The sequence below is a fragment of the Arvicola amphibius genome, chromosome 4, assembly GCF_903992535.2.
Source record: "Arvicola amphibius chromosome 4, mArvAmp1.2, whole genome shotgun sequence".
Classification (NCBI taxonomy): domain Eukaryota; kingdom Metazoa; phylum Chordata; class Mammalia; order Rodentia; family Cricetidae; genus Arvicola; species Arvicola amphibius.
In genome coordinates, this window is record NC_052050.1 from 46,970,261 (window position 1) to 46,988,233 (window position 17,973).

The following is a 17,973-nucleotide window of genomic DNA, read 5'->3' on the forward strand; positions in this document are numbered from 1 at the left end:
CTTCTCCGGGACGAACACTTAACAAGGGGTAATGAAATAAACCTTCTGGCCACACTGCACTGTCTCGTGAGCAGGGTCCAGCCATTCCACAGCCCAAGGCATCACCCTGCTAAACTTGCTCTTGGCCCTAGCAAGGCAGAGGGAAGGATGCAGGCTTCCATCCCATCCAGGCCCATTATAGCGGCATCATTTGGGGCCTGCGGGTGATGCTCGCGCATGATGTTCTGTCTGTGTCCTGGGAAGGGGGAGGGGGTGAGTTGTCTGTAAGAAGTGGGGACTCCTCTTCTGTCTCAGCTCATGCCAGACCTTTCCGTGCAGGTATCAGTCACTGCAAGGGAAGACGTGCCTGCCTTTGGCCCCCTCTGCCAAGCCACCTGTTTTCCAAAAGGTAAAAAACGTCTTCTATCATTCTTGCCATACTCGGGACCCCAGGTTGCCCACCTGAGCATCAGAGGCCTTGCAAGGAGGTCCTGCCTTTAGCGTTCTATCCTTCCTGGATATCTCCCTACCTTATGCTTTGGGGCCAGTCTGGCCCTTGTTGGGAAATTGATGATGGGATTGCCTTCCTATTAGAAGAAGGTCTTCCATACTGTGCTCCAGGCCAGGTGCCATGTGGAGGGTGGGTTTCCCAGTACTGGGGCAGCTGGCTTCCATGATGGTATATTAGCAGGTGGGGCTGGCCTTGGCTGGATACGACCAGATGTGAGAAGGGCTCTTGCCGGGGCTGTGCCCATCCCCCCCCCCCCCATGTTCTTTCTGTTACAGTGGTGGAAGCATTTTGTCTAGTACAGCCAAGGCTGGGATGAATTCTGAGCCCTCTTATCTGTTTCAGGGCGCAGAATTCCGGGAGTTTCTGCTCACAAGCTCCACAAACGCAGAGAACGCTTGCTGCAAGTCGGACAAGTTTGCCAAGCTGGAGGTGAGAGCACTGGACTGAAAGTCTCCCTTGGACTTGCTCTTAGCCTCTTTCAGGGTTCTCACCATGGTGCTTGTTCAGTTGGGGAGCTTTTGCTCCCTCCAAAGCCCTCAGCTCTGTGTTGCTTTGGGAACTCTTTCCTTTTTTCTTAGGAACTCACATAGATTCTAGCTCTCACCAGCCAATCACTGATTCTTTACTGAACATGTATTATGCCCAGGTCTTGTTCTCTTATCAGAGATAAGTGATACATTCCTTCTTGCTGCTATGAGTGCACAGGCTTTACTGAAGAAGAAAATTGTGGTTTATAATTCAGTGTCTGTGTTATACTCTGGGCTGTGATAGAGCCAGTGGGTAGTGATGCTTCTGCTAGGGAAGACAGAGGGTTTGTTCAGGGAGGGCTTCTTGGAGAGGTTGCTTTTGAGCTGCAAGAGAGCTGGAAAGTCATTCCAGACACAGGGAATAGTCCAAGGGTCAAACAGAATCGGATTGCTTTGGGTGGGAGATGTGATGGCAGCTCATGTGGCTGGAAGGTGGGGCTCAGCTGCAGATGGTGGTTGCATTAGGTGGAGAGAGGCTGGGGCTTACAGGTGATGGATGCTAAGAAGTTTTCAAGCAGTGTTTGATTTGCACGTTAGAGGCATCATTAGCCAGCGGTGTTAGAGGAGGAGAAGGGGTGAAGGGAGCTAGGACAGGAAACTTGGCCAGGTTGGAAGTGATTAAAGAGTCTATCTAAGAGACTCAACAGAGGTGAACATTTCACAGGAGGTACTGGTTTAAATGGTGGGTAGGTGTGTCCAGCCAGAGGCCTGCAAGCCACATGTGCCCCAGGATAACCATGAATGTGTTACAAGACAAAAATCATAGACTAGTAAGTATAAAACATTATGAATTGTCCCCCTGGTGACTGACTGTTTCTTATAGATGACAAACATTGTGCCATAATGTCAAAAGGTTGGACGTTCCTCTAAAGTCAGGGTTGGGAAGACCTAGAAATAAGGGTGGGAAAAGTGGGATTATAGGGTGACCCAGACTTTCATCTTAGGCTCTGTGGTGACGTGGAGACTATTAGGAGAAGAGCTTCCTTAGGATTGTGGCCTGCCGAAAGTGCTTGTCCAGTATGTGTATATGGAGGCCCCTGGAGGCAGAATGCATGTCCATGGCTGATACCTGACTGTTCGAGAGCTGTGGCTGAGGGCTGTGGATATAGATCTTAGTCTGAGATCTGGCCTGGGCATCCCTAGGGCAAGCCTTGGAATAGGTGGTATGGTCAGGGAGAGAGAGCAGGGGTTGACCTGGAAAATTTGTGCTAACTGTGGCATTAGTGAGCATAAAATCCAGTCTTCTCTAAGACCGCACTATGGTCAGGAGCTGGTGACAGAATGGCAGCCCTCAGACCAGGCATCTGGAGCACAGAGGGAAGTGCACAGGGGATGTCTGTACTCTTCATATGCCCTTCCTTTTAGGACCGGACCCGGGCCTGCTCTCCTGGACAACCTTCATGATGAACTTCAACACTCACACGCAGGTTCTATGCTAGGCTTGGGCACCTGAGGAGGACAAGTTTGAGACATGGAGGGCCATGGAGGTATTCTTGGAGTCTTTTAAGGTATGGATACAGGCTGACTTGGGATTGCTGTGGCAGAGGGGCAAAGAAAGCAAGCAGCTAAGTTATTGGGAATATGACCCTCAGAGTCCAAGGGCCAGTTAGTGACGAGGGTGGACAGGCTAGGAGTGGTCTTTGCAAAGGGCTGGGGCATTGTGTATGAGGTTGGAGCAACCAGCAAGGACTACAGTTGATCTCCATGCTCTCCCTTGGCCTGGACCATTGTCAGCCCAGGAATCCTCTGGGCAGGTAGGCGAGTGAGCGGAGGAAAGGAGGCCACATGAACTAAGAACCTCGCTGTTTCCACCTTCTCCCTCTGTGGTCCGGGAGCCCAGGGACGAACACAAGCTCTAGGGGTCTTCAGCAGCTGGGTAGGATGCTGCGTAATTCTTCCTTGCTGGCCAGGTCCTGGGACCTGGCTGGGGAGGGTGGATGGAGCCGCAGGCAAGTCTCTCTAGCATTGAAAAGGGAAAAGTTTTATCCAGAAGGAGCTTCCTGTCCCCTGTCCCCTGTCCCCTCTCCCCTGTACTCAGGCGGAGCCTGGGTGGCCACAGAACCAGTGAGGAGCAGAGACGGTTTCATTGCCATGTCCTGGCTGAGTGCTTGCTGGTCCACACAGCGTTTACATTGGCATTTGATTTAAACCTGACTGTAATGGTTTGCATTTGGCTAGATAGTATTTCTCAATATTTCCTTTAACATGGGGTGGGGTGGTGGGTCTGGAGAACAAGGTACAAGAGGCCATAGGGTCTCAGCTGTACCTCAGAGGTGGGACTTTGTTCCCACCTAGACTTTCTCAAGGTTCTGCCAGGTCTGTCTCCCATCAGAGATTTATAAACATGACATTTTGAGAGCCTGGTATTCGTATTGGGGTTACATGTATTTTAAAACCCCAGCTATAGGGTACTAGGCAAGATCTTTAAAGTTCCTAAGCTCGTTTTCTTGTTAAGGACCCAGAGATAATAAACTGGATCTCTGTCACTGTGTCATGAGAGTTCATTGGAATAATGCCCAGAAATTGCAGATTGCATGTGACACAGTAAATACCCTTAGCTGTTGTAACAGGGCACACATTAACTGTGCTGTACAGGTTGAATATAATCTTAAACCTCCCAGCTGTCATTAGTGCTCTGTGGGGAAGGCTGGTCTTATGGATGTAATAATTTTGGCATAATAATTCACATTCAATTTTAGTGATTCAATTTTAGTGATTTTGAACGGAAACAAAGACACAGAAACCAAATAATCTGTCGCAGGTCACCCTGGAGACAGATTTGAATTCAGGTCTCCCAAATTTTTTACCAGCTACATGATACTCCCTCCCCGTTTCTGACTATGAGGATTCCACCCATGCCAGCCAGGCCTGGGCAAGTCTGGGTTCAAGCTGTGGACTGCCCAGCTGGACAGTGAGAGCAGGGGCATAGCCCTGCTGGCCCTAGCTGGAGCCAGCTGCTGAGATTCCTCCTGGGGGTGGGAGAAGCCCAGCTGCTGTCAGGTTGGTAGGAGATTTCCTGGGGCTTCTGGTTTAGTCTTGATAGAAGTGTACAGGAAGAGGAGAAAATCGGGGGAATCTAGATGCAAGGACCTGGGTGTTAAAAACTGCATGCCCCGTATTGCCAGCATTTGGGAAGCCAGGGCAGTAGCATGCCGAGTTTTGAGGATGGGTTGGGCTACCATAGTGAGACTCTGTTTGACTTTGGTAGAGGAGAAAAGGAGTAAAGAAAGATGGAGGGAGTCATGGTGAATAGAGAGCCTTGCCAAGAGGAGGGTGAACATGAGGCTTAGGCCTGGGGAGGCAGAGGAGCAGCCACTTAGAGGACTTCTGAGGCTCTGGGGGCTCTGTCCCACCTCATATCACACCTATCCAAGTGTTCCACCTCCCACAGCAAATTAATTTATATGGAGCAATTGGAGCTGAGCTGCACTTGGTGATCTAGCACCATGCTGTGCTTTGCAGACATTTTATGAAGTGTTTGTTGCTTTGAGCTTTTACAGGTTCCCCTTTATACTTTAGAGCAGTGGTTTTTTTTTTTTTTCAGGTTTCAAATATTTATGTAACACTGTATGTAGGCTCTGACATTCTGCCCATGGGGTTCAATGGATGAGGTGGCCCAGCGGCTAAATGCAGGTGACAGATCTAAAGGACAGTGGCCCAAGGCCATTTTGCCCAGTCTCTTGCGTCTGTTAGGAGTAGTGGCAGCGTCCCCACAGGGTGTCTGAGGTATTCCTAGAGAGGCTTTCAAGAGGGAGCATGCTACAAGACTCTATTATGACTGTCCAGCGAGCCAGTGTTCTGTTTAATTCTGTGGTTGAGGACGGACCTGCTTTTTTCCATTCAGAGTTCACACCTGCCTTTGAGGTTGTGAGATGGTGGAGGTAAAAGGGGCCATCAGGGTCAGGTACACAGAGGGAGCCTTCGGGCCGTGTGTGACAGAGGGAGCTGTGTCTCGCTCCCTTTTGGAAGGTACTTATCCTAGAATGCGGGTCTGTAATGAAGTCAAAAGAATAGTGACAATTGTTTCATCTGTATGATAAGCATGCAGCGCATACGGACCATGGCTTGAGAATCCTTGACTGGTTCAACCTCCACTGACCTCATAATGCGGAAGCAGGAGTAGAAGACAATGGGACAGAGTTAGGACCCCCAGGAACAGGGAGGCAACAGGCTAATTTCTCTTAGCATTTGAGGAACTGGGAACAGTATAGGCGGGTGCTTTGGTCTCACCTGGTCCTTGGTGGTAGAGTGGTCACAGGGCATCTCTTGCAAGTCTTGGGGAGTCCTGTAGCCCCAGGCAGGGGCAGCCCAAGTCATATCCGTCATTGTGGAGAGAGGACTGTGGGACAGACACAGGCCCCAACCTTTGACACCTCTGTCACTCCTTTTTCTCCTGGGAGGGGGAAAGTTGTGGTACCAGAATGGTTGTAAGGCTTTGGTGGTACAGTGAGATGCCCTCATGCACGCACACGCACACACATGCATGCACACACACATGCATGCATGCACAGGGTAGGGTGGTGGGTGGGGGTGGGGGAACGTTTAGGCCTTGGGCTTGGCTCTGCTCAGCTCATGGTTTGGAGCCATAGACTGTAAGTTTCCATCCTGCTCCTGCTGGAGGAACAGAAGACCCTGACTAAAGCCTTCTCAGCAGGCAGGAGTTGAGTGTCTTTGTCTCAGAGGTCCCTGCCTCGGTTCCTTCCTGGGGTTCGGATGGGCACGCCCCACTTGGTGGGGCTCATCTCCTTGACTTTTGTCCTGGTGTTGACGGTGTTAAATTGGAACAATTCATACACCCTTCATACACCCTTTTATAAGGAGGCGATGGTGCCGGTGGCTGTGAGTCAAAGCGACTTGTTCTGAGATGCCAGCTGGGACAGAGGTGACACACGTGGGCAGTCAGAAAGCAGTGCATTTATCCGTCTTCACGCCTCACAGGACAGGTTGATGGAAGGCAGGAGTGTGGTGTGCTGAAGCCTGGGAGGCCACAGGGCTGAGGGAAATGGGTGGAGTCAGAGTGGTTGGCCAGGAGGACATGATAGAAAAGGCCAGTCCGAGGCTTCAAGGTGTAGAAATTTAGGTGAGATACAGTTCTGTATACACAAGAACTTTCCAAGGGTCAGGCTACCCACCACCAGAATGAGCAGATGGTCCCTGGGGTCAGGTGAGCCAAGTGCAAACCAGTCTAGCTAGTCCCAAGGCCTCCTAAAGCCTGCACAAAGACCTCCATGGCTCCCCCTTCCCTGCCTTTCGCATCCCATTGCCACCCGTTCCCCTCTCTCCCTCTCTGTCTCCCCCATTTGTCCCCCACCCCCGCCATGTTCCGACTCTGATGCCCAGGTTGAGTGGGCCAGCTCTTCCATTCAGTTGCTCATTGTGCTGTGATGTGAAATTCTTTAGAAGTCACCGGACAGTTTCATTCAAAGCAAGCCTTGTTTGGTGTCTTAGCAATGACTGTCACTCGACTTTCACACTAAAGTCAGGGCAGGAGAGCTAGCCTGAGTGGGCAGGTGTCACCCCAGGTGTTGGTATGCACTGCCTCATTTCATCCTTGTGACAGCTCCTCCTGGCAGGCGCCATGGGAGGACCAGGACTCCACCCTTCCTGCTGCAAGAGCAGGAGAGCATTTGACTGACAATCTGCCCAGCCCTGGAATTCTGTCAGTCAGTTCATTGGCTCCTCAGGTTGTCTTTGTTGACTCAGATAGTGGCACATGGCATCTGAAGCCACCTTCTTCCCATCTTTCCCACCTTCCCACCTTCACATCAACCTTTGACTTTTTTTTAAAAATGAGAGTGAGATCCTCAAACCTCCTGCTTTCTAGTTATCTTTAATCAGTGAGTCACTCCATCTTGACCTTCGACTCCATCCCCATCTCCTCACTCTGTCCTTCTCTCACCTCTCTCCCTCTTCCCATCTTTACCCCTCTTCCCCTTCTTTTCCCCCCACAATCCTTCGCCTTCTCCTTTCCTTTCCCCTGATACTTTTGGGGATAGGGTCTTACATGTAGCCTAGGCTGGCCTTAACCTCTCAAGTCTCCCAAGATGCATGAATTACAGGTATGCATTACCATATCCAGCTAGGACCTGGGATACTAGATTTGGATCCCAGCTCTATCTCTTACTAATGCGTGACAGTTATTTATTACTTGGGAGATTTTCTATTCTTCCTATACCTCAGCCTTTTAAGGATTCAATGAGATTGTGTATGAAGGTTCCTTAGACCAGATACACTGCACAGGGCTTCTTATTCACACTTAGATCCCTTCTGAGAAAGAGACAGTAAGGACTAGATCAGAACACAAATGAAGAGTGTGAAATATTGGTGACACTGGTAGTGGCAGTAAAGGGGACAAGCATATAAAGGAAGATGCTAGCATTTATGAAACATTAATGTCACTTAAGGACCCTTTTTTCTCTGATCCAAGACATGTCAGATAGCCTCAGATTCCAAAGAGTACATGATTGTATAATGCTTGAGTGGTAGAATGAATCAAACATGCTGGCTCTTGCAACCATGTCCCAGAAACACTGTTGCTAGGCAACTCTTCTGTGGTCCAGAGGGGAGAGGTGACATCCCTCATGGGGGCATCTTTGATTCAGACAATAGAGGCTAAACGATGTCAATTTGAGGCGGTATTTCACACCTCATTGTTGGTGGCTTGTCTTGAGGGCTGTTACATCTAGCAGCAGCCTTTCTGAGTCTCTGTCCCTTGTCAGGAGGGAATGGCATGTAGACCAGTCCCAGGTCTCAAAGGTGTCCCTAGGCTCCTGAAGAGCAGTATTTGTGCTGACTTGGAGCTCTTCCTGGATGTCTCAATGGAAGAAGGGGGCTTTGCTCTTCCTCTAGGGATATCTGATATTGGGGTCATGGGGTGAGCGCATGCCTGAATCCAAAAAGGCAGGAGTGGGTTGTAACTTAGGCCATATATGCTTCCTGACATTAGGGTGACAGGCTCACACCATAGTGAAGAAAATCCACTAATTACTGTAGCGAGAAGTCCAGGCGATTCTGAACGGCTTAGTGAGTCAAAGCACTCATGCTCTTTCCCTGTGTCCCCTGTGTAGTCCTGGGCTCTTCAGCCCTGTCATCAGGTTTGATTTCCCAAATGACTCCTGTGCTTTCAGCTGCTTTCCCCCCAAAGCCACCAGCAGACGTCCCTCCTGCTAATCTAGTAAGGGATGAGTTAAATGAGTGCTTTAGACTGAGCCTGTGTACTTTGCATCCCGAGGAGGAGGAGGAGAAGACACTGGAATGGATGTTGGTTCTGCCAGCGAGAGTTCTGCTGACTGGAGTTTGGTACCTGTACTTGAGGCACTAATAGTGCAGGTGTCCAGGAGCCTTTGCTCTTTGAGCCTAGAGCAGCTGCTTGACATATAGACCATCATCACAGACACTGGATCTTGTATTATAGCCGACTCTCAGGTGTGTTCTTGGGCACTTTTGACTCAATGCCCCTTTGGCCTCAACCCTACAGTTCTAGCACTTGACATGGTGCTGAGCACATAGGAAACACATTGTGCTTAATATTAACAACGTGAGAAGCTACATTTGTGATGCGCTGGGCTCTTTCTTAAGAGATTTATATATTTTGTTGCTACTTCCTTGTGTAGACACACCCTATTCCCATTCCACATAAATCTCAGAGAAGCTAAGCAACTTTCAGGGTCCCCAGCTAGTAGACGGTTTGTAGCGAGAGCCCAGCCAGGCATTATTCCTGGCAGTGCCAGCTAAGGCTTTTGTGCTTTTGGTCAACAAGTTGTGTTATCTGACCATCTTGCTAAGAAACTAGATAGATGACCAGAGGACAGTAGTGAAGGGTTGGGGTCGCTGGAGAAAACTTCCTCAATATACCTCTGCTTTAAACACCTCTGTAGCAAAAAAGAATGTTATCCTTAGGGGAGCCGGAATCCTGCAGTACTTCTGTTGGCTGGAAGTCTTCCCATAGATGGAGCTGAGTTCCAGCATCATAAACACCCCTCTTTGGTCATGTGCAGAGCAACATTGCCCTCTAGAGAATTCTGGGGAGAGATTGTCACCTAGGTCCAGCTCTTCCAGGGGCTCAGTTAATGTTCTTAAAGCTTAGTTATTCTCATTTTCTCATACACCATGACAAACCTGACTGTCCTGGTTGTCGCCGGCTGGATACTTGACAGCTTGCCAATACCCAGCCCACCCCATCTTGCCCCACCCTTTGCCCTTTGCTGGCCACAAGTGAATGCAGGGTTCTACAACCCCAGCAGCCCCTGCCTGTGCCCAGTCTGAGCCCATATCTCTTTGAACAGTCTTGCAGGCCTGTAGTGTTGATCAGGAAAGTGTGTCTTCAGCTTCTGCAAGCCCAAATGAGGGTAAGCTGCAGCTCCAATGCACAGATGCTCAGGGACTGGTTCCAGGGTTCTACAACAGGGGCGGTTGTAGCTATACAAGGCACACCTGTGGTGACAGTGGGAAGGGCAAGTCCAGTACACACTTAAGAGAGGAAGCTTAGCTTTGTGAACACAGAACTGCTGTGCAGTTGATGATGTAGCTCGGTGGTGGGGCTCTTGCCCGGCACGAGGGAGATCCTACATCTATTCCTCAATGTCACACCAAAACATAAAAGTCAAGGTAAAAAGGAGTCAGTGCTCAGTGCCTGTGTGGAACATGTGACAGTCATTTTACAGATAGAAAACCCTAAGAGATGTTGAGTTGCTAGCTAGACAGTATCACTGAGGTTTGATGAGCTCCAGGCTATGCTTCCTCTTCCCATGAACAGAGGATACTAGGTTGGCCCATCTTGTACCACAGAGCCCTCAGACCCTGCCTGGACAGAATTTAGAGAACTCTGCAAATCCCCATTACTGAGGAGTGGGTTTGTGACTATTTGTGTGTTCATGCTAGTGTGTACATGCATGTGTACATGTGAGCCCAGGACAGATTAGTCCTGAGGGATCAGGTCCTGACCAGGACTCTCAGACCTTTGTCACTTCCCACCCCTTGCAGAGAGCCATCCGTGTGCGTAGCCATTCCATGGAGACCATGGTGGGCAGCCAGAGGAAGCTGCATGGTGGAAACATTCCTGGCAGCCTCAGTGGGGGTATTGTCCACAACAGCATGGAGGTCACCAAGACCACTTTCTCAGTGAGTACTTTGGATTCTGGACTAGCATGTGCGGGGAGAGGATTAGGGAAGAAGGGTTTGTCCTACCCAAGGTTTGGGCTGGGCAACGCAAGCTGGACAATGGGCTGGGGAACACTGAAGCTGCTAAGAGCTGGTAGGTCACCTACCCATCCTCTGCTAGATGACAATGGTCCTGTGGCATCCCCATGCCAGGTTGCCCCTGGGGTTGGTTTGTACTATGAATTGTCTTCTGAGTTTGTTTAAGAACTGAGCGTGGGTGCTCATGAGGGACTCTGTTAGTGACAACAGTGGCCACCCCAGCTTGCTCTGCACCAGGTTCTGAGCTGGTGATTGATATACAAGACCCTATCTGATCCCTATTACGGTTGTATGAATAGACACAGGGGCATTCTCTATTCCACACTTTAGAGAAAGGAGGCTCAGCGAAGCTAGATAACTTACTAAAAGTCACCCAACCAAGATGAAGGTCTGGGGTTTGAATGCAGGACTTCCTGATACAAAGTTTAGCCTCTTCGTACTGTGTGTTCAGTTCTCAGGGAGAGACAGCCCCACGGGTCTGTGAGCTTAGGGCTCTTGACTCACACCAACCGGTGAGGGAACCACATAACCAGCCATTAATAAGGCAAGTGGCTTTTGACCTGGATGAGCTGGAATTTTCTTTGGAAAAAAGTTCTAAGCAGGAGAATAGGACTCACTGAGATGCTGGACTTTTATTATAAATTAGTCTGGATGCAATGGCTTGATGTACCTAACACTTTTCACGTCTACTGTCTTATTTGACCATTCTCCCCAAAGTGGCACAGTACGAGTGGGCATTGGGGCCAGAGTTAGAAACCTAGCAGGCTCCAGGCTTTTATGCCTTCTTGCTCAAACTTTTACCTTTGTGTCCCCTTCCCCATCATGAGTCTGGGGGAATCGTCAAGCAGAAGTCTTGACCAGCTTCCCACTGCCATCAGTGCTTGTGAACTTGGCTCAGTGCTTTTATTTGGTTTGTTATTGGATTCCTGCCTGGGTCCATTTATTCACAGGCAGTGATGGGGAGTCAGACGCCCTGGGTCCTTACTGCTAGCTGACCCTGACACATCCCTCTATTTTCTTCTGGTTCTTGACTTTCTCAGTAGCAAGGTGAAAGGTCACAGCTGACCACTCCAAGGGATCTCTAGACTTTTTAATCTGTGATTCCCTAAATCGCCCCAGCCAGCTCAGCATCTGGCCCTACTATGGTGACCCTGTGGTCCTCCAAGAGCTCTTGGCCGTGTTGAGTCGTTATCTGCCACCACAGACTTTGCTTAAGAACAAGAGAGAGGCTGTGAGTGGCTCAAGTGTTGGGGTCTCAGCTCCTAGGTGTTTTCTGGGGTCTCACCAGACCAGAGAAGGGGTGGGAAGGAAGGGTGGGCACGCGCACTCACTATGGCAGTTTTATTGGCAGCCTCCGGTGGCCGCAGCAACGGTGAAGAACCAGTCACGCAGCCCCATCAAGCGGCGGTCGGGACTCTTCCCCCGCCTGCACTCGGGCTCTGAAGGCCAGGGGGACGGCCGGACACGATGGTAATTGTCAGGGCCTGGCCTCCATCCCAGCTATGGGGCCTGTCAGCTCTCTCCTCCTTGTAGCTGTCAGGTGACCAAGCATAAGGACAGGTTTTCCCAGTGTCAGGCTTCCCCTGAGCCCTGGCCTCACTACCTATGCATCCTGTCACTTGTGCTTAGAAGAGTCCCTGGTTGGGAGAGCTGGGCAGTGATGGGTAGAGCTGCTGATGCAAAGAAAGTGAATGGATCTGTATGACTGCTCGGAGAGGGCGTGTAGAGCCCCAGTGTTCCCAGACAAGTAGAAGACCAAGAGCTGGCAAAGATAGCTGGGAAGGAAGAGAGAGTACAGACGCACAGGGTAGGGGTGTGTGTGTGTGTGTGTGTGTGTGTGTTGCGGGGGGGGGGGTCTCCAAAGATAGGAGGGGAGAAATTCCTGTTGTGTCTGTCACGGAGGGAAGTGCATTGTAGGGACCCAGCCCTGCGGTTTGATAGTTAAGAGGTCACCAAAAGTGCATGGGGGGGGGATGGGAAAATAGCTCAGTGTGTAGTGTTGCTGGGCAAGCATGGGGACTTGGGTTTGAATCTCTGGCATCTGTATAAAAAGCTGGGTGTGGTGACAGGAGGCCCTTGGGCTCTCAGGTTCAGTCTCAGAAAACAAGGTAGGAAGCTGTGGAGGAACACACCTATGTTGACTTCACAGGCAGTGGAAAGCACCTGCACGTACATGCACACACACACACACACACACACACACACACACACACACACACACAGTCTATATGGGCCGTTAGCCCCTCTAGGGCATCTGTAATCTTAACGGTAAAGGACAAGTGCTAGCGAGAATGTGGGGATAGCGGCACATTTGCACATTGCTGGTGGGGACGTGAGATAGTGCATCTGCTTAGGAAAACAGACTGGCAGCCCCCAACGGGCTAAGCATAGAGTTACCATAGGCCCATCAACCCCACCCTTAGGTGTATGTATATAGAAACCATGAGAATTGAAAACAGTTGTCCATAACAACACCAGCACACACCTTGAATAGGTTGCTGTTATTCATGGTATCTCAAAGCGGGAGCATCTGAAGGGCCTGCCATCTGACCGCTAGATAAGTAAAATGAAAGCAGTATAATCACAAAATGTCTTATTGTTTATTGTAATAAGCAGCAAGCGATGAGATACTCATGCGATCCACAATGTGGACAAACTTTGTAAATGCTAAGCTAGTAGAATCCAGATGTGAAGACCATGTATGTTGTCAAGTCCCGTTTCTATGGAATGTCATTCAGACTAGGCAAAGCCCGTAGAGACAGAAAGAGATAGGTTAAGAATAGTGGTTGGCAGTGATTGCATATGAGCCAGGGTTTCTTTTAAGAGGCCTTAAAATGTTCTAAAATTAGATAGTGGTGATGGCTGCATGATTCAATGAACATATTAAAAATTCTTCCATTGTCCACTTTAAAAAGATGAATTGTATGGCATGTGTAATAGGCCTCATTAATTCTGCTGCTATAAAAAGTGCTCTAAAGGTTATGGGAACTGGCTGCTCTTGCCTAAGACCTAGGTTTGATTCCCAGCATCCATACGGAGGCTCATGATCATTCCTAACTTCAGTCCCAGGGGATCCAAAGCTCTCTACAGACCCATGACTACACCAGGCGTGCAGGTGGTGCATATCCATACATTCAGGCAAACACACATTACTAAACAATAATAAATAAATAAATAACTTAAAAACTAAAGCAAACAGAAATGAGTGATCCTGGGGCTCAGAAATATTAATGAAAAATAAATGAATTGAGGACGAGCCGACCTGATCCCAGTATTTTCTATAGGATAAATTGTGGTCTTTGTTGAACTGTAAGAGGAGGGAGCTCTTGGAACCTTGGATGTAGAGTATCCCTTCACTCCCCACCATCCAGGGCTGCCTTGTCACATGTAGGATGTCTTCAAGAGTCATTACAACAGCTGCCCCCACCCAGCATCTCTCAGGAATCTGTGGGTATTGGGTTGATTCTCGAATGGGTTCCACTCAGTTCCCTGTGTGATCCTCTCTTTATCTGTAGCTCTGCCAGTTGGGATGGGCATGGGAGAGGGGTAGATTTCGACTGGGGGCCATCAAGTCAGGGCCCCTGTTTGGTGGCCTTGGACCGCTACCATGAATTCAGATTGACCTTTATTGTAGGGAGCAGAAACCTCTGCTGTGGGCTGCCATCCCAGAGGCTCAGGTGGGGAGGGAGGAGGTGGCCGCACTCTGTGTATTGGCTCCCACAGCCTGAACTCTGTCTAGGGTCAGGGGTAGACAAGGGCAGGGGCCTGGCGCCTAGGCCTCACATCTCTTCATTCTCTTCCCCCAGTGACAGTGCCTCTAGCACTCCCAAAACCCCAGATGGTGGACACTCTTCTCAGGAGATAAAGTCCGAGACCTCGTCAAATCCCAGCTCTCCAGAAATCTGTCCCAACAAAGAAAAGTAAGAGACTTGGGGTTTGGGAAATGCTGGCTGTTGCCATTGGGAGTCCTGGCTTATGTGCCCTGCCTCCAGGCAAGCTGAGAGAGACAGCTCTTGCCTTTGGAAGTCTCTGAAACGCAAAGACCACCAGGCAGAGGCTGGGGCAGCTGCTGTAGGCAAGCTCAGTCCTCTGGTGGATTTGCCTCACTGCCCATTTGCGTTGCTTCCCATCCCCACAGGCCCTTCATAAAGTTGAAGGAGAATGGCCGCGCCAACATCTCCCGTTCCTCCTCCAGCACCAGCAGCTTCAGCAGCACCGCGGGGGAGGGTGAGGCCATGGAGGAGTGTGATAGTGGGGTAAGTATGCCTCATTCAACCATGGAGCCACATTCTGCAGCCCAGCTGGTTAGACTGTGCTCTAAAATGCATGGAGAAGGTGTGGCCGAGGCAGCTGTTTCTCCCAAATGAGAGCAGTGAATGAGGGGCTCTGTCTCAACACAGTGCTTAAGGGCAGCAGTGGAGATTGTCTGTGCCAAGGGTGCTGACTGGAAGGGAAAGGGGTCAGGGAAAGGCTGCAATCATGGCTGAGGCAGAAGTGTCACTGTGGGGTTGGAGGCAGTGGCTTGTGTGGTCCTTCTCAGGACAGCTGTGGGACTGCTTGGAGGTACACTCGCCTTGCTCACCCAGTTTCTCTTCCCCAGAGTAGCCAGCCATCCACAACCTCACCCTTCAAGCAGGAGGTGTTTGTCTACAGCCCGTCCCCGAGCAGCGAAAGCCCCAGTCTGGGGGCTGCTGCCACCCCCATCATCATGAGCCGGAGTCCCACAGGTCAGTGGCATGCGAAGATGTGTATGACATAGTTGGAAGGCAGAGTGGTGGCCTGTGTCTTTCCGGTTTCTAAGATCCCTACAGTTGAACAGAGTAGGAAGGAAGAACCAGGTTGGAGGAAAAGGAAAGGGGTCATCCCTCAGGGTTCACCAAGTACCCAGTGTGAGAGATGATTTTTACCCAGGTGGTCACTGTGGGGAGGGGTTAGCAAGTCTCAGGAGAAGTATTTGTAGGCAAGCAGTGTTGTTAGGCTGTGAACGTCCAGGAAGAGGAAGGGCAGTGGGTAGGTTTTGCACACACTGGTCAATCATTTGTAAACACTCCTACTTGCCCACATTGTCAGCATCTACACTCTGGTGGGCTTTACCGTCTCTCTGAGCCTCACCATGGGAGGAGGGGAGGTTTTGGCCTTGCCATGGGCCCGAGGCATTGGGTCCTTGACACGGCTGTGTCTGAGTCAACAGTAGATACTCAGGACTTCATCTGAGGTTTATACATTCGCTCAGGACTTCTCAGCCCCCTGCAAAGATTTGATAAGCATACTCTGTAAAAATCACAGCTATTAACCTAACTGTGTGTTGTGGGACTGCAATAAAGCGGTGTGACCAGCCAGGTCTCAGCTAGGGGTAATCTTGCTCCCCACGGGACTCTGGCAGTATCTACAGTTACTTTGGGTTTTCACTGTAGCTGGGGTGGGGGTGGTGTTCTCCTGGTATCACTGGGCAGAGAGCAAACAATGTCAAAAGGAGGATGTGGTGAGATAGGGGACACCAGGGTAGAAGCAAAGGGCCCTTTGTGGCAGGCAGGCTTCCCAGTTAATGGAGTCCACAGCCTCCTTTCCTTCAGCTCTGTGGTCATGCAGATCTCAAGAGGGACCCTAACCCCAGCTTTAGCACTGGCAAGCTTACCTCCTGACCCTCAGTATACCCATTTGTAAAATGGAGCAGTCAGACACATTTCCTGATGTTTTTAAAGCTTAGTTAAAAATTAATGGAGTGAACAAGAAAATCTATCACCAAACCGTGTCCCTTTTGGCACTAAATAAAAACCAAAAGAAATGAATGCCAGCCTGCTCTCTCAGACAGGATTTGAGTGGAGGGAGTCTTTGGGAATGTCTGTAACTGGGTTAAGGTCACTCAGGGCAGGAAGAAATGTGGAACAGGTGTGGAATCTTTCCCAATGCCGACTACACCCCAAGAGGTGCACCCCAGTCTGTATTATCCTGATAATCTGCTTTTGACCCCTAGCCCCAGCACTGGTGGGCTTGGAGGTCTGGAAACCTGTTTCTGGCGGCTCCAGTGAGTGCGGGGAGGGGGGGGTGGAAGACTGAGAGGACGATGGCCTGGAAGTTTTCTGGAATCACAGATGCTGTCATCGGCCATTCATACTCGGGCTTCTGGGGACAAAAAGGGAATCATGAGGATCACTCAGGGACGGTCTCATAGCGTGCATGTGTACATGTATGTGCACATACTTGTGTGTGTATACATGTGTGTGTATGTGCATGCACATGTTCACGCACATATTATACATGGACGCAGTAAACTTTACAAGTATGATGGATCTGAAACACAGTTTGCAAATAATGGCAAAATATACCACATGCTTTATTATGAGTCTGATGCTCTGTAAGATTCTAATAGGACAGTTTCACTGGTACTTACCTAACTCTGGTACCTGCAGCCAGTTTAAGGCAGCAGATGACGGTCAAATCTGGTTCCCATGTGGGCGTTGATGGATATTATTGCCTATGTTGACATTTTACATTAGGAGACTGCATTCATTTCGTCAGTGGTACAGACAGCCTTTCTCTTGAATTTGGTAGTTCTTCTCAGACACTGGGGGTGTGGTGACTCCTTTGTTAAGTTTCACAATGTAGTGGCTGCAGGCGCCACCCTTTCCAGCCTTAGTTCATGTATCATTATTTTCCATTGGCTTCTTAAATCTAGACAGAAAAACTGTAAGCCAAGCCCCAGTTTGTCATTGCCAACTTCAGCAGTCTTCATACTCTCAAGACTGCTCTCTGGCTCCCACTGAGACGTCCCTTGGGGTTGAGGAGAGACGCGTAGCCTACCACCTCAGTGAATTTCTGAATAAGGGCACAGTGGATGTGAGGGACAGATCACAGCGAAACATGGCAATATAATGAGGAAATGGCAAAATTTGAGTATCCGTCATCTTCCTCGAATATGGCCTGCTTACTTAGAAACTTCCATAGTTTAATTTTGCAGATATTTAATTTTCAAGTGACCCGTGTTTAGTAACTAGGGCGCACCGTTTCTCCGAGTCTGAGTGCCGTGGCGAGGGGTACCTGTGCGTGAGCAGCTCCACTTTCCCCAGCCTCCCTACTCACTATTCTGATTTTGCTAGAATAATTCCTTAAGCTCCTGTCCTTTCTCTTTTCTCAGATGCCAAAAACAGAAACTCCCCGAGGTCAAACCTGAAATTCCGCTTTGATAAACTCAGCCACGCTAGCTCCAGTGCGGTAAGGATGGTGCGGGCAGCCAAGGAAGGGCCCCAGGAGCCCTACACCCCACGTTCCGGGACCCCCATAGCCAGTCTTTTTACTAGCGGTCTGGAGAGAGCATCTCAGAGAGTGCTCATTGGGTGCCCTGAGGCAGGTGGGGAAGGAGGCTCCCCCAGACCTGGGGGTGATGGCTTCTCTTCTTACCTGGTGCAGACACCAGGCTGGGGCTCACTAGCCAACTTTGTCACTCCTCCTGCAATAGAGCCACGTCCTTGCACACACCCCCGCCCAGGTGTGAGGTGGGTTCTGCTGGCCCCTGGGAGTCCAAGTGCCTTCCTGAGCTCAGATTGTTGAGTGCTCAGAAGCTGCAGGTGGGGGGTGATTGATGTCTGGCTTTTGAAAAATTCTTGTGTTTCTTAAACAGGGTCATTAATGGGAGAGCAGAGTCCTTCCCCTGTCCAAGGTGAGTGTCTCATAGTGGCCCTGAGAGGGACTATCCCCTTACAGACACAGCATCTGTGACTTTATGGCCCCAGAGTGGCCAGAGAGACTGTCAGCAGAAGG

The 17,973-nt window shown here is 50.0% G+C and overlaps 1 protein-coding gene across 1 annotated transcript in view; it reads left to right on the forward strand.

Annotated features, from left to right (window-relative positions):
- Positions 1-17,763, forward strand: part of Rap1gap2 (RAP1 GTPase activating protein 2) — a 101,316-nt gene extending 83,553 nt beyond the window's left edge. The window contains 12 exon segments of the mRNA XM_042054878.1: positions 319-356; positions 358-388; positions 833-919; positions 2,383-2,397; positions 2,399-2,464; positions 2,466-2,525; positions 10,000-10,137; positions 11,567-11,685; positions 14,022-14,135; positions 14,354-14,471; positions 14,816-14,942; positions 17,351-17,763. Coding sequence (XP_041910812.1) covers positions 319-356; positions 358-388; positions 833-919; positions 2,383-2,397; positions 2,399-2,464; positions 2,466-2,525; positions 10,000-10,137; positions 11,567-11,685; positions 14,022-14,135; positions 14,354-14,471; positions 14,816-14,942; positions 17,351-17,763 — 1,326 coding nt within the window.
- Positions 17,764-17,973: the final 210 nt, after the last annotated feature.